The sequence below is a fragment of the Notechis scutatus genome, chromosome 2 (genome assembly GCF_049901735.1).
Source record: "Notechis scutatus isolate UNSWTSFEM ecotype Mainland chromosome 2, rNotScu1.2, whole genome shotgun sequence".
In the NCBI taxonomy this organism is placed as follows: Eukaryota; Metazoa; Chordata; class Lepidosauria; order Squamata; family Elapidae; genus Notechis; species Notechis scutatus.
Genome location: NC_142010.1, coordinates 186,542,366 through 186,558,010, shown reverse-complemented (window position 1 = coordinate 186,558,010; position 15,645 = coordinate 186,542,366). Strand labels below are relative to the sequence as shown.

Here is a 15,645-nt window from a genome sequence, read left to right as displayed (position 1 = left end):
TTTTGCTGAGGCTTGGCTGCCGAGCGGTCAACCCAGAACACCCATTGGTAGTCCAGGAAACTAAGTAGTTTAAAGCAGGGGTCTTCAAACTTGACAGCTTTAAGACTTGTGGACTTCAACTCCCAGAATTCTTCCTCCAGTCATGTTAGCTCAGGAATTCTGGGAGTTGAAGTCCACAAGTCTTAAACTTGCCAAGTTTGAAGACCCTTGGTTTAAAGTACTTATTATTTTATCATAAACATAAGAATTGAATTCACTGTATATTACTTTAGTTATTACAAAGATCTTTTCCCCTTTTTTGTTAGTTTTCTTTTTGTGTCGCATAATTCACAGCATATCTATACTTTTCTTCTTTAGTCCTTTTTTTTTCAGACCGTGCTGTACTTTTTTTTTTGGTATTTCACTATAAAATAAAATAATAAAACAAAAACCGCAGGAGAACATAAGCCTTCATCAGTCTTTGAAGGGCAAATGGCAAAACAGTGACTCCAAACAGCCTCAACTGAATGGACGCAGAATAGCAAATTCAGACTTTTGGGAAAGGCCACCAGGACAGGAGGTCTAACCCACTAAAAATTTAGCAGCAGCACCTGAAACAATTCATACTAGAAATCTTACAAATGTTCCTCAATACAAGCGGGTCACCAATGGAAAATGGGATCAGAATGCCTACGAAGAAATGAGAGAGAGAGTCATCACAAATTATAGGAAATGTCTGGTTGTTCTTTTGCTGCTAAAAAGTGCCACAACCACTTACGGAATCTGAGGGATGATTAAGTTCTTATGGTGGCACATTGTCTGTTGGGTGCGAAACAACTCTGAAGGCAAATAGAGTCATGAAAAGATGACTGAGTAAAAGCAAATTATTTCCCTATCCTGAGCCACCTCAAGTCTATAGGAATGGTTTTAAATCTATACATTGTATTAAACTCCAATGTTATGACACTTCCATCCCTAGAATGAAGCTTTTTGGCCGAAAGCAAATAGCCTCCGCGGTACCTTCCAGAAATTTCCAGACAGAAGATATAAATCCAGTTTCCTTTTCATCTATGACGAAGATTGTGGATGAGGCATCATCATATTCAGATGAATCAGAGCGTGTGCTGGATCAGGCCCCTAATTTAGCACCTAGAACGCCTCATCCAACTATCCAACCACCCAGAATCAGGCCAGAGCAAGCAGCATAAATTCCTTTCTCCTATGTGTTCTCCCTTACTTTTTTTTTTCTTGCTTTATAAATTATGTATTATATGAACTAGAGGGAGCTATCTTTAAATTGTTTTATTTCTATTATTGTCTATCTCAGCAAATGACTCTTATTCCCCTGTATAAATTTCTTTGTCCTCCTATCCTTTTTGGTTTGATATTAAACCCTGTGAAAAGTTCTCTTTCCTGGCTTATGTTTAGGTATCACAGTTGATTGCAGTTGGGACTTTATACTGTTTAATCCTTGAAGAGTTGGAGTTGAGCAAAAGCAACAGAGGGGTATGAAAAAATACATTCAATAAGCATCACTGGGAGATTGTTGTACACGAAGAAACATGGACAAGAAAATTGAGAAATTCTGAATTACCAGCAAAGCCTCACGGGGTTGTGATGGATTTGTAGAAAGTTAGCACCCACCCTTCTCAGTTCTGACCCAGCTGAAGTTTCCGAAAGCAAACACAGATAAACTCTACAACTGAAACATTCATGGCTTTATTCCACAAATAACCCTCTTTGTAGATAACAGATGGCTTGCAGCCAATTAGTCGAATAAATCAGAGTCTGTAATCATCACACTAACTCCTTCAAACTTTTGCCTTTTGCAAAGGCAAAAGCCATTTGAAACCAGGGTTATATTCCCTAGAGGGAGCGGCCATTAATTAGCATTCTTACTCCTGAGTCGCCTGTGCTGCTCTTCCATGAATCATCCTGCTCTCACTCACACCCAGCACAGGCTTCTCGGGAACGTCCTCCTGATTGCTGCCGGCAAACCACAACATTCTCCTAGAAAAATGAAATATTCTAGGAAATATTAAAGGGGCAGAATATTATACCACCCTGGATGAGAAAAGGAGAAACATGCTCTTGGAAAGCAGCCCCTACCTTTGTTAATAGCCCCAGAAAGACTGAACCATCCTATCTACAAGACAAAAGACATTTAGCACCAGGGTGATAGGATTAGCCCTCACTCAGATCCAAATCAGAACAAGGACATTAAGCCATAATAGGAATTGCCCAAAGCCCCTTCATTACATCACTCAGCAGGATTCAACCAAGCCTGGGACTCAAGACAACCTACAAAGTTACCCTGCATGGCCCCATGGGAGTCTGACAACCAATCAGGGATACATTGCTTGCCACAGGAACAGGAAGCAAGTTCACAGCCCAACAGAGAGTATAAATATATCTCACTCTCCACTCCATGTGGTCAACTATCGAGGACCAAACCATGTGGTCCTGTCTACCACTAAAACCATCCTTCCAAGCAGTCTCCATGTTTCCAGTGTCTTTCTTTCCACTTGGAACTGAACCCAGGTGGACATTTCTTCCAACAGATTTTTCCCTAATTTGATATGTGCTTCCTCCATTTTTCTCATCATTCCAGAAAGGCCTAAGATATCACAGCTTGCTTTGAACGAGCTTTCTCAGCCACTGTCCTAGAGGTGGATGGAAACCACCACACTTTCGAGTAGATGAGTTTTAGCCATCTAATCAATCTTAACAGGCTTTGTTGGCTGGCTAGACTGCTTCCCAAAAAAGATTTATGGAAAAGGTAAGTGGACCTAGGTGTGACGGGGGAGGGAGTGTGTGGGACCCAGCAGGTAGGATGTGGGGAGGATAGACAACGGGGGGCGCTCATTGTTCCTATGGTGGTCATAAGGACACAGAGATTGCCAAATGCCAGAATTTTGTTCAAGTTAACTGTGGGGGCCATAGAGCAGCCATTACTTCAAGAAGGGCTTATAAGTCTCTTTATTCATGCACCATCGTAATTTTGAACCATCGCTGAATGAAGCATCTAAAGCAGGGGTCCCCAACCACCGGTCCGTGGAACAAGTCCTACTGGGCCGCTGGTTTGCTGGGCGCCGCCATCTTGTTTTGATGAAAAAGTGCTTCCGGTGAGCTTTTCTGTAGAAAGCCATTTCTACCCGGAAAGCTTTCACTGAAGCGCATGCCGCTGGCTTGTTTTGATGAGGTGCGTTCCGCTGAGCTCACCGGAAGCACTTTTTCATCAAAACAAGATGGCGGTGCCCAGCTGATGCCGGTACCGGGCCGCGCCATAAAAAAGGTTGGGGATCACTGATCTAAAGTCAAGGACCACCTGTATTGGAATATGTGTGGGGTTCCTCCCCCCCCCAATGGCAACACTAAGAACATTTCCACTCTCTCTCCCACTTGCAGTTCACTGTTTACCAAGAAAACTTTATTTCCTCTTTTCAATTCAAAAACTTCAGTGTCAATGTTCAAATTTAAACAATCACAACAAATGCATGAATTTCGGTGTTGATACATGATGCTAAATTGCTAAAAGAGCAGCAAAGGGGAAAAAATAATAATACAATGCAGCAGCACAAAGGTACAAAAATCCCAATGCTTAGAGAAGTTTCAGATATTTGACCTGTAGCACCCTCAGGTGGTGGGAGCAAGCAATTTCATCATCATCTGGTTAAGAAATACACACAATCCCTGAGTTTTCTTTAAAGAGTTCCAATCCTGGAGGAGCCTTTGATTCAACTATTCCCTAATACTATTTTACAACACAAAAGCCCTGTGATATATCAGTTTCCAACAGGGGCTGCAGATCAAACCTCAAACGTGAAACATCTTTTGCAGACCAAAAGGGGTTTGGGGCACGAGTGGTTTTAAACAAACTTAGTGATGGTATCCAAATTTGTCTAGGCCACTGGAGAGATATTTTGAAGGTAGCCCAATTTGTACCCAAACACCTTAATTTTTAACTGTATTTTGTAATGGTGGAAAACACCACATAATGTCCTTGAAAGGGAGTTCGAGGAAGTATCTTTTCAAATCAGTGTAGCAGGCAGGGGGTAAGGGCCATTAAAAACCTCCCAAATGTATTGAGTTGAAAATGACGTGTCTTGAGTTTAGAGATCTCAAAAAATATTTTAGGAGAGATGACCAGTGGTGGAATTCAAATAATTTAACAACCAGTTCTCTGTCCTAATTATTTCTTCCAACAACCAGTTCACCAAACTGCTCAGAAATTTAACAACCAGTTCTCCCAAAGTGGTGCAAACTGGCTGAATCCCAACACTGGAGATGACCCACTCCCCATAGCATTGCATCCCAAAGCTTGGACTACCACAAAGTCATCAGACGATAATCTTTTGTAGGCCTAATAAGATCGCCTTGCCATGGGCCATTGTGCTACATGTGAAACAAAGCACTGTGACTCACACACTGTAACAGCATTTAAAAGATCTGGACTCAGCGTGATGTTGCAACCCAGTCAACAACTACGTAAAATCTTGAATCTTAAGAGCTATCTTGTAAGCAGTATCTTTCAATATCTTTAATCAAGCTAATACTTCTGAACCTCAAGGCCAAGGATAGAAATGTGTTGGCTAACCCTAATGCATCTGTCTTAGAACACGGTCACCAATTGTAATCTGCAAACCTAACCACTGTTACTGTAATTTTAAACCATGGTTTATGGTTTCAGCTTGTTTGTTCAGCCAGGTGGCAGGCCACAGGTAATGTCTAGATAGGATAATTTCAAACCAGCCTCAATTCAAAGCTTGTAACCAAGTACAGCCCCCAACCACAAATTAGCAATGACTCAGTGGGTGTGAACCTGTGAAGTCAGCTTGATTTATTAACAAGTCTTGCCAGTCTAGCCAATGGTAGGTTCTTAACCAGTAATTAAAATCATGGTTCTGTAGGATGAGCAAAACCAGATGCACTGAGGACATCTAAAGGTATCAAATTGGAATGTGTTGCATAAATTCACCCAAACTGACATGGATTGGGGAAACTTGGGTAGAGAACAGGCAAAAAACCTGCACCTGTTTCTTGCAATACTTCAGAAACTGTCTACAGACTAAAACCCAGGAAACTCAAGATTGTAATTTAATACACATTTTCTCTGTATGGGAACTCTTTCCCCCAAGTTTGAATAGAATTTTAGTATACTAGCTCATTCAGCATAAAAACGATAGACTCAGTTCAACATGGTACAGCTGACGAAGAACTTCAAGCAGTTTTAATAAGGTTCCTGGAAATACACCAGATATGAAGAATGCAAATAGGATGTTGGCTGGATTTACTTCCCCCAGAGGGAGTAGAAAAAATTACACTTGAGTTCCATCACAAAAATATTTAGTCCAGACCCGTCCAACTGGTGGTCCATAGGCTTATAATGTGGCCCCACAGGATCGCAAACTTTTGACATTATGTGATTTATATACATTAATTATATTATGTATTTTATATGCAGCCCAAGACAATTCTTCATTCAATGTGGCCCAGGCAAGCCAAAAATTTGGACAACCATGATTTAGAAATGCAACCTTTGCTCTTTTTAAACAAAGAGAATGGGCTAAAGTTTTATACTCTTGTAAAATAAATTATTTTAGGCTTGGAAGTTTCACCAACCTAAGCACACACCCCTCCCCTCCAGTATTATTCTCTTCTTACAATGTCAGAGGGGGAAAACTTTTCAGAATTCTACATCCATGTAAATATGGGCAAAACCTTACAACAGACTATTGATAAAACAAAGCAATCCAAGTGTGCAAATCTTGGCATTACATACATGAAGTTGAATACAGGTGCATTTTCAATGTAAGGCTATATAAAGGCGTTTTTATCATGAAAACATCAGCCACAATCAACCCAAGGCTGCTCTCTTGTGAAAATGCTGTGGGAAAGGATGCATCCTTGTGGATAATGCCCAATTTCATAAAGCAACGGTGCTGGCCTTTGGCCACAAATAAGGAATTTAATCTTTCGTAAGGCAGAGAAGCATTTGCATCAATCCTAGTTTAAATGTGTTTTTTTTTTTTTAAAAAAAAGGACTGCTAAAGAATATCAGTAAATGGGAACACTATGTGCATGTGTTCAACCACCTCGCTGTAGTATTGTCCAGCAGTTGAACAGGACCTCGGTGGGTGTTCAGAAGATAGCTAGGGACTGGCCAATGCCTTTTAGAACTAACATTTAAACATTTTAAACATTTAAGGGGACATTGTAATGGATTGTGTACCTTAAGTTCAAATGCCAAATACCTTTGGTATATCGACTCTTCTAAAAAGAGATGTCACAAAATATAAACATCCACGCTTGGGCAGTAATCCATCTTAATCCCTGCCAATGATATTTTGTTTATTATATAAGGCTAGAACAAGACAAAATATTTGTTATGCTGTTTGTACCACCCTGTTTTTAAGGGCTAAGTATAGTGGCCTTATAGCTCAATACATCGATTCGTTCTTTACCAAAACACACAATAATATTTGCACAGGGATGCAACAAAAGTCATTTATAGTCCGAGTGTTAAGTCACTTTAGACTTTTGCAGAAACAAGGCTTTCTTTGTATACACTCCTGCCTACCCCGTTCCTAACAAAGTACCGGTATTTCTAAAACGTCTCTATCAGCTTGTTGATGAAACAATTCTTTAGTGCAAAAAAAAAAATCTGAAAAAAGTCCCTCTCTTCAGAATAAAGTGCAGACTTTACTAAAAGGAAGATACAGTCCAATTCAAAGTCCAGAATGATGGATGGGGATCATCTTCAGGCAATTTCAACTTCATCCTTGAAATGCAGGTATATAAGATAGCTTTTTCAGACTTTGGGGAACTTTTACATAGGCAAGAGTTACATTTAAATCAGAATAGCCATAGTCTTGCAGACATTTCTTTCAGCATGATTGAATTATCAGTCAAGATCCCTGGATTCTGGCTTGTTAGCAAGTTAATTTTGCCCGTAGAAAATATGAAACAAATGGCAGAGAATCGGGCTGAATGCAAATCTTAATTTTATCAAATTACACAACGTTGTGGTGCATCTTGGTATGGACTGCAAAATTCAAATGTCCTTCTGTTCTGCTGGAATGTTTAAATTCTTCCAGTGTTCCACACAAGGCAAGCAGAGAACTTGGTTAAGAGAGAGCTGTGTAACTTTCTCATCAACATCCTTTTTAAAACACACTAGAACAGGGATCATGTCATCACAGCTTTGTCATGTGATGTAATGGGACTTCCCCCCCTTCGCTAAACTGGGCATGAGCGTGGTCAGTGTGTGACACATCTGGCTTGCAGGCTGGGAGTTTGACAGTCCTGCACTAGAAGGTTATGCACATACATTAATCACATGTAGAAAATATCAGGACACAAGCAACCCCAGTAAGCTTGTAGAAAAGATTTTAGAAATAGGAAACTTGAAATGATTCAAGAATTGTATCGTTCAAGAACTAGGTTGAAGTCTCCTTGGCTTGAAAGAAGAACATTGTTCTCTGAAATCCTAACCTCACTGCTAATGTATTTCATTGCATTGACATTTAAAATGGACATTCACAGCAACCTATTGAGGGAAAAGGGCTAACCCCTTAGCTTTGCAGTAGAGTTCTTGGTTATTCTTATAAGCAAACTTATTGCACACACTTTTGCATAAGCCACCTCATTACCTGCATAATAAAGTGGTGAATTTTTAAAGATAATGTTCCACTATTCTTGCTCCAAGGTAGCAGGACAGCTGCAAACACTACCGTACACCGACAATGTTTTATAATTCATAGGTCCTGCAGGTTGCACTTCCAGATTCTGGGAATTTCTGTAGCTGGAAATACCTACATAGTTTTTTTTAAAACACTGACGCTACTGTAAATATATTTTAGACTATAATTCAATATTCTATAAGAGAAACTACTTCCTTCATCAACAGAAGGTATATTTGAAAAATGACATTTATTCATCCTTTCATATGATAGAAACGTGGCATTTGGCTTTTGACTCTAAAATATTTGCCCCATGCATAACAATTCTTTATTAAACCCTACAACGGTATCTTTAAAAAGGCATCTTAGCCTATCCTTATACACCTAGATACAGATGGCAATACAGATATAATTACCAAACAGCTATAGCCAACTATCATTTTACAGGAGGCTACTTGATTAGGCCTTCAAAACATTGCAGACCTTATCTTGAGGGTGTTTTGCATTGCCTGAAGGCCAGCTGAAAATGCTGTAGCATCTAAACCAGCCTTCCTCAACTTGGATCACCCCTTTGGTATGTTTGACTGATCTCCCATTTCCAAAACCAGCATGTTGCTGCACCCAAAAGAATGAGGATTGCTGGACCAAGTATAAACTATAATTTAGTAAGATTTCCACTTCATTTTCTTGAAAACTTTTAGCCTGCCTCATATATGTTTCTGGTGAGCTCAGAAATGCTTTACAAAATGTTAAGTGGAAAAACTTCTCCCGACGCATATGTATGGTAGGAATGCAATACATAGTAAACGCTGAAAAATCTTTGCTCTTGCATCATATGGCAACAATCCATAGGCATATACTGTTCAAATTCAACCCTATCAATAATATGCTGGTAGTAGCACAGAAGTGACAGCAAAATGGATTCCTGAATGTTATATTGAATCAATTTGATGGCCCACGGGCCACTTTAGCTCCCTAATGCTGTTAAATTTGGGTTGTCCAAAGTATTATAAAACCACACCAGTACTCAGCTTCTGAAAAATGTTAAAAATAACAAGTGAGGCAGATTCAGTAAGCTGAATAATCATTACCATTTCCAAATTCTGCTTTTTTTATATTTACTATTACATGACAGAGATGTGAGGTGCTACTGTTCATATAGCTCGCAACCACTGAGATATCTGACAATGCTTGCTTGGATATTTTATACTGGAAGGTATTCCTGTATATTCCAAGTTACTGGGTAAAAACATGAGGTTAAAGTAAACCAGAGAAACAGACAGATGCTGGTCACCAAAAAGCCACACTAGATGTCCACCCAATGTAGCAGCCAGGCTGGATTTCAGATCTGAAGACTGAAATTCCTTGCAAATTAACATCTTAAGTAACACAAGGTGCATTTCATCATCAACCCTTAATTCTAGTTCTAACAGTTGTTGCTTCTGGTTATGCTGGGGCTCTGACAGTCAAAAATGGGCAAAGTGTGTAAAATGTTCTCCACCTGTTTGGTTCTCTAATGAAATCATGAGCTCGCTCTAACCAACCAGTTATTATAGTACAGTTGAAGGGACTAAAGACCTTCTCCAAGAGATCTTTCTCTAGTAAACCAAGCGATTCCTTGGATGAGATGACTCTTCTTGTTACTTTGCTCCAATGTGGTAAGACTTCTTCACCAATATTAGGCAGTGGGATAGCTTGAAACAGAGGGCAGCATCCAATTTTGAGAGAGATAGATTCCTTTTGCAATTGACGGTTAGCCATAGGAGAGCTCTTCACTAAGGAAAGGACCCTTAGAAGGCGAAGGATCTCCTGAGGCTGATTTAGGTTAGTCCTTTGCTGCAGGTAATGGCATCCCAAATCTTCTTCCAGGGCCATACAGGTAAAACAGAAAGGCATCATTTCCCTGTCCTCAAAGCTCTGCATTGTAGAAATCCAAAGTAAATACTGGAATGTTTTCTGGTTGCAACGTAAGACATGATTTAATGAATCTCAATATGAACCTGTGAGAAAGTAAACACAGGTAAGTAAACTTATTAAAACCATCAAATTAATCAGTTCGGATAGCTTTATCTGTAATTGAACTGATCAGTTAACTATTTTAAGGGACCTTTTAGATTACAGAAACTTTGACGTGGGATATGATAATAAAGTATTTTACAATCATGAAAATAAGCAGAAATCGCCCCTGGGATCTCATTTTGCCTATCTGAGGAATCAGATAGGTTTGTTATTAGTTTTGAACTGTGGATAGATTAACATTTGGTGAAACAATCCAAGGCCATAGAGTATTAATCTGCATCTGATTCAACAAATCAAATCATGATTTTTATAATCCTATCCTGTTACAGTACAGTATAAATATTTTTAATTGACTGTTTTATGTTTGTTGGTTTTCCTACCTGTATATTATTTTGATACTATTATTAGAGGAAAAAGTAAAATATAGATTTTGGTTATAATCAATTTGCTAATACATAGATAATACAGAATACAGATTTAAATTAAGCCCAAATCATCTCAGGATTGCTTTAAGCAAATAAAACCTCAACCATACGAGACCACCACCACAGCCCCCTTTTAAATTTTACAGCTCAATAAAACAAGACACTTCAACTGATCTGTTTCAACTGATCTGACACTTCTGAAATCTGTTTGATTTTAGTTTAGTCTGGTATGTAAACCAAGCTATTTATTCAATGTGATTAAAAGAAATCAGAATCTAAAGAAACAGAGCAACATATACAAATAGTCCTCACTTCACTGGGTAACTCCACTGCTAAGCAATATTGTTGTAAGGTACAACATCAGATGACTGTGCCAACTTACAACAATAATTTCAACAGTTGCAGTTGTTGCTTGGCAGAGCCCATGCGGCTGCACTGTCCCATGGTGACATAGCCATTTGCAATCTCCTGCTGGCTTTTCCACTGAAAGGGGGATTTGTCAGAAGGTGGCAGTGAAGGTTGCTAATAGCAAATCATGACTGTAGGATGTTGTGATGTTAATAACAAGCCTTGCTGCCAAATGTTTGAATCACAATAACATGACAGTGAAAACACTGTGGCAGTTTCAACTATGAGAACTTACTGCAAGTACTCCTTGATCAGCATTGTCATACCTTTGAATGGTCACTAAACAATGGTACATTAAGCAAGGACCATCTGTAAAGAGTAGCATACTAATAAATTGAACTGTGAACCTTATTTTATAGAGCAGAATATTCTATGGCATTAATAAATAGCATGCACTATCCATCTTTTTTATAGGTAATTGTACTTCAAAAACTTAATTTTCTCTCTTCTATTCTTTATATTTGAAGCTACAATTAGAGTGTTGCAACTTAAAATATTTTGCACTTTGTTGATTGCTGCATTTGGCACTAAATACCGGAATATTATCTTCCAACAATTGCTTGTTTAGTCTCCAAAGTGATCTGTGGTGTCACACTTCAGAATTATTCTGGAACTCCTTTTCTTAAACACGTTAAATAAACATGAAAGCATATCCAGATTTAAGGGACTTGTTTTTGGACCAAGATGGTTAAAAGTTTCATCAAAGGAAGAACACATTATGGAGAAATATATGAACAAAAGAGAAATCAATTTTAAGAAATGGAGTTCTATCTGCACAGTGTTAACAAGTTTCATATTCCCAAATAAAATATCTGTTGCCTTCAATTGTTAACATACAGAAAATAGTGCAGCCACACTGGGAAGATCAGTAAGATTTACAGAACTGCCTTTTACCAGGTGACAGTATTTGACCATCTACGTAGGGCGACCTACAGGAATCCAGATGTTTACAAATTATAACTCCAAGTACTTCTAGGAGCATGGCCAAGCATGTGTGTATTATATAACATCTGAAGGCCACAGATTGCCTATTAAGCTAGGGTAACATTGTCTGCTGGTTAATCAATCCTTTCATAGGATTACATCTGAGATAGTATTCACAGCATTTAAATCCTGTTCTAAGATATCATCAAAGGATCAACTACCAGGGTAACCTGGAAAGTTCAATCAAAATATGTTTTGCACAAATGCTAATAGTTCAGAAAATATATTTATTGGGAAGGAGAGAAGAGAGTTCACTATTAACTCATCTATGTTGTTAATTTTGGCTAAGCCACAGCTCAAATCCAAGAACAGACTTTAAAATTGGCAATAGGAAACAAAACCGCATTATTCTTATCCATTTACTCAATCCAATTTTCTAGAACTACACAATTACTTATAGAATTGGCCAACCAAGGGTTGGGCTGGTTTGTGGCTTAATGTAATGGTGAACACAACTCCAAAGGCCTCACACAGGGAGGGGCTCTTATTTTCTTTTTTTAAAAGAGCTTAATCTGAACCCCAATTTTGTCTTGAGATCTGCTTTTAGTCTTTGGACTAAACCAAGAAATTTATAAAGCTAATTTTGAGCAGATAAATGAGTATGTAAATGAGTGCATACATCTTTATATTCATTACTTCAGCCAGGTTTTTTTTAATTAACATTCATATTTCTTCTGCCCTCAGTATAACCAATATAATGTTTCCCCATTCAGTTGTTTTCCCCTCAGCACCACCACCTTATGAGGTAGGCTGGACTGAGAAAGAATACCTGGCTCACAGCTATCCAAAGAGTATTTGCTGCTGAGAATGGATTTAAATCCCAGACCTGCCCATTTGGAAATTAAGAGAGGGTTTAATATATCCCTTTGTCATTTCCTGTTTTTGTATTGTTATTTCTGTGTGATAATTATAGAAAGAATACAACTTCTGGAGGCAAGTGGTTCCATTGATTAATTGTTCTGTCGGGAAATTTTTCCCTAGTTCTAAGGCTGCTTTTCTGCTTGATTAGTTTCCACCTGTTGCTTCTTGTTCTCCCTCAGGTCCTTTAGAACAGTGATCCCCAACCTTTTTGATGCCGCGGCCCGGTACCGGCATCAGCTGGGCGCCGCGGCCCGGTACCAGCATCAGCTGGGCGCCGCCATCTTTTTTTGATGAAAATGTGCTTCCGGTGAGCTTTCTACCCGGAAAAGCTCACCGGAAGCACTTTTTCATGAAAAAAAGATGGCGGCGCCCAGCAAGCCAGCGGCCCGGTAGTTGTTCCGCGGTACCTTTTCCGGGTAGAAAGCGGACCGGTGGTTGGGGACCCCTGCTTTAGAAAACAGATTGACTCCCTTTTCTTTGTGGCAACCCCCATATATCAGAACACTGCTATCATGTCATCTCTTGTCCTTCTTTTCATCAAACTAGACATACCCAATTCCTGCAATCATTCTACATATGTTTTAGCCTCCAGTCCCCTAATCATCTCTGTTGCTCTTCTTTGCATCTTTCTAGAGTTTCAACATCTTTTTTACATCGTGTCGACCAAAACTGGATGCAGTATTCCAAGTGTGGCCTTACCAAGGCATTATAAAGTGGTATTAACACTTCACGATCTTGATTCTATCCTTTTGTTTATGCAGCCTAGAATTATGGTCTTAAGTGCTTTTATTTGGTTGTTAGTCACTGAATCTCTAGGGTTGGGCAGAATACACGTTATTAAAAAAAAATCTAATTCCACTTCAGGATGTTGCAGGAAATTACTCCAAGGGACTTACCTCTTGGTTTGGTACATAAAAATCTGAAATATAGAGTCAATTCAGAAAACCTTTGAGGTAGGTACATGTAAGCATTACAAGTCAACATGATTTGCCACATTTTAATTTAGGCCAGGCCATTTTAATCCTCAGCAGTTACCATTCACACATCACCACCTGTCTTTGATGAGATTTAGCCTGGTTTTGTTTTTCGGGTGGCTTCCCCGGGCAGGCAAAACTCCATCCAATTCGTTCACAAATCAGTCAGCTGGATGAAGCCACAGAGTTGGGTCACTAAACCAAGTGAATTAGGCAGCACAAACCCAGAAACCGGGGTTATTTCCATTAAAAGCCATTTATTTCATGTCTCTGCCAGCCAATCTCTATGGTTACCTTTGCTTTAGGATACGAGTCCAGGAATGTCCGCTTGCTGATAAACCCCTGTTTGTGCAGGGAGTAAAAAAATATACAATTTAAAGCAGGCAGAGGCTGCTGACCCGTGTGGGGAGCACTTCTTATTCTGGTGATGGTTTCTCTCCCTTTCACCCTCCCCACCCGCCCGAAGGAAAGCTCACCTGTAGCCTGACGTTGAACATCATCGAAGCCACGAGGTACAGGTAAGGGAAATTGATGCGGAGCTTCCAAGCCAAGTCGAAGAAGATGAGGAGGGTCCGCGTCAGCCCTTTGCAAAAGATGCCGTAGGTGCGGGCGGTGGCCGACTGGGAAAGCCGGGCAGCCAAGGTGGACAGGAGCACCGACGTCGCCTCCGCCGCCATCGACGCCCTTCCCCCGCCACACACACACACACCACACACACCTGCCGAGCAAGGCCTCGTAGGCTCCGCCTTCTCCGCACGCACTCGCAAGAGACCCGGATGTCCATGGACCGAAGCAGCGCGCCTGAAGGGCTAATCAAGTCAACTAGCCCGGTCGCTGACCATGACGTCAGGACGCAGAGAGCGTCCCCTCGTCCAATCCAAGGCTTTCTATGAAGATATCTTCCTCTCTTTCCCTCCCCCTCCCCAACCCGGCTTTTCCAAGTCTTTTTTCCCCCTTCTTTGCTGGGATTGGGTGTTTTGTCTTTCAATCTTTAGGGCGGGCTTTAAAGCAACCTTGTTTTGGTTGGTTTGTTTTATAGTCCATCTGTTTCTTGGCTCACCCAAATGCAAAAACCGGTAAAAAGAGGCATGACAAGCCAAAACTTTTCCCCCCCGCATGTCATCCTCTTGTAACAGGCAATTTACTAATCGAGGGAGTTCATGACTTCATAAATTGCATAATTTGGGTTGCAACATCATTACACACATGACTTTCTCGTGGCTTATATTAGATCTCTTTAAGACTGCAACTCTGATCTGGAGGAAACAGCTGGCAGTCATCATCCAGGAGAGGTATTTATCTTGAATCAGAGTGAATGAAAAACAGCAGTAATAATATAAATGAATTAAAGTTCCTCTATGGCAGGGGTGTCCAACCTTGGCAACTTTAAGACTTGTGGACTTCAACTCCCAGAATTCTGGGAGTTAAAGTCCACAAGTCTTAAAAGTTGCCAAGGTTTGAGACCCCTGCTTTATGCCTTCTCTGTTACATTACTGTCTTCTAACTTCATACAATCATTTACAAACTTTATCCTGCTTTTGGGAATTATGCCAGGGTGTGTGTGTGTAAGTGCCCTTTAACTTTATTTTTAGTGCACAACACTGGCTGCAAACAAAGACAAGGGGTTGTGGATGATTGAATTTGCCACCCTCTGGTCCTATGGTGTAGGTTGAGAGCGAGCAGAGTGGCCATTTTTCATTAGTGCTGATGAGAAGTCCCTTGCTATAGACCAGTTTCTCAAGCTTAGCAATTTAACATATTCAATAAACTTTGCATGTAGATTTTCATGCCCCTAATGTATACAGGAATATGCATTTGCTTCCAGCAAGTTCCCATTTCTCATCATACCCTTCAATGGGCATGTCAAGATTACAGAAGGGCAAAATTCTCCACCCAATTCTAGATAATGGTAGGCACAGCATAGTGTGAATCTTGGGAGATGGCTTCAGAATCCAAGCTATTTAATAAAAAGCAGAATTGTTCTACAGAAGTTGGTCCTTCAGGCTTTAATGCACATCATCATGTGAAAAAGTCCCATAGTGAACAACCTTCCCCCATAAGTACTAGTCTTAAAGTGGCCAAGTTTGGGGACCCCTGCCCTATGCAAATGGAAGGAAGCACATCTCTGGAGCTACTCATTGACTTCATGGGGTCCACCTGTGTCCAAAGGGCATCTCTGGAAATAAAACTAGTGCTGGATGCTTTGGCTTTGCCAGTTTTTGAGTGCTTCTTTGAAACCTAATATGCAAATAGAGTAAGCTACTTCTCTTCTATATGTGAACTTGGGAGTAGTTGGAACATTTTTCTCTACTT

The 15,645-nt window shown here is 40.0% G+C and overlaps 1 protein-coding gene and 1 long non-coding RNA gene across 2 annotated transcripts; one reads left to right on the top strand and one right to left on the bottom strand.

Moving 5' to 3' along the window:
• The first annotated feature begins 400 nt into the window (after positions 1-400).
• LOC148132438 (uncharacterized) lies at positions 401-6,008 on the top strand. The gene is made up of 2 exons (XR_015747999.1): positions 401-3,015; positions 3,302-6,008. It is a non-coding gene; the product is annotated as an uncharacterized LOC148132438 (long non-coding RNA).
• Positions 5,172-14,201, bottom strand: LOC113415053 (small integral membrane protein 10-like protein 3). The gene is made up of 2 exons (XM_026672284.2): positions 13,809-14,201; positions 5,172-9,661 (listed from the first exon to the last, which is right to left on the bottom strand). The coding sequence occupies exons 1-2, from the start codon at positions 14,007-14,009 to the stop codon at positions 9,641-9,643; spliced, it is 222 nt and encodes a 73-aa protein (XP_026528069.1). The 5' UTR covers positions 14,010-14,201; the 3' UTR covers positions 5,172-9,640.
• Between the last annotated feature and the right edge of the window lie 1,444 nt (positions 14,202-15,645).

Excerpts from the sequence above, each read along its gene's own strand:
- LOC113415053 (XM_026672284.2), bottom strand. The coding sequence starts at position 14,009 with ATGGCGGCGGAGGCGACGTCGGTGCTCCTGTCCACCTTGGCTGCCCGG. Across the intron at positions 9,662-13,808 it reads TGTTCAACGTCAGGCTACAG|GTTCATATTGAGATTCATTA; the intron begins GTGAGCTTTCCT and ends ACTTTCTCACAG.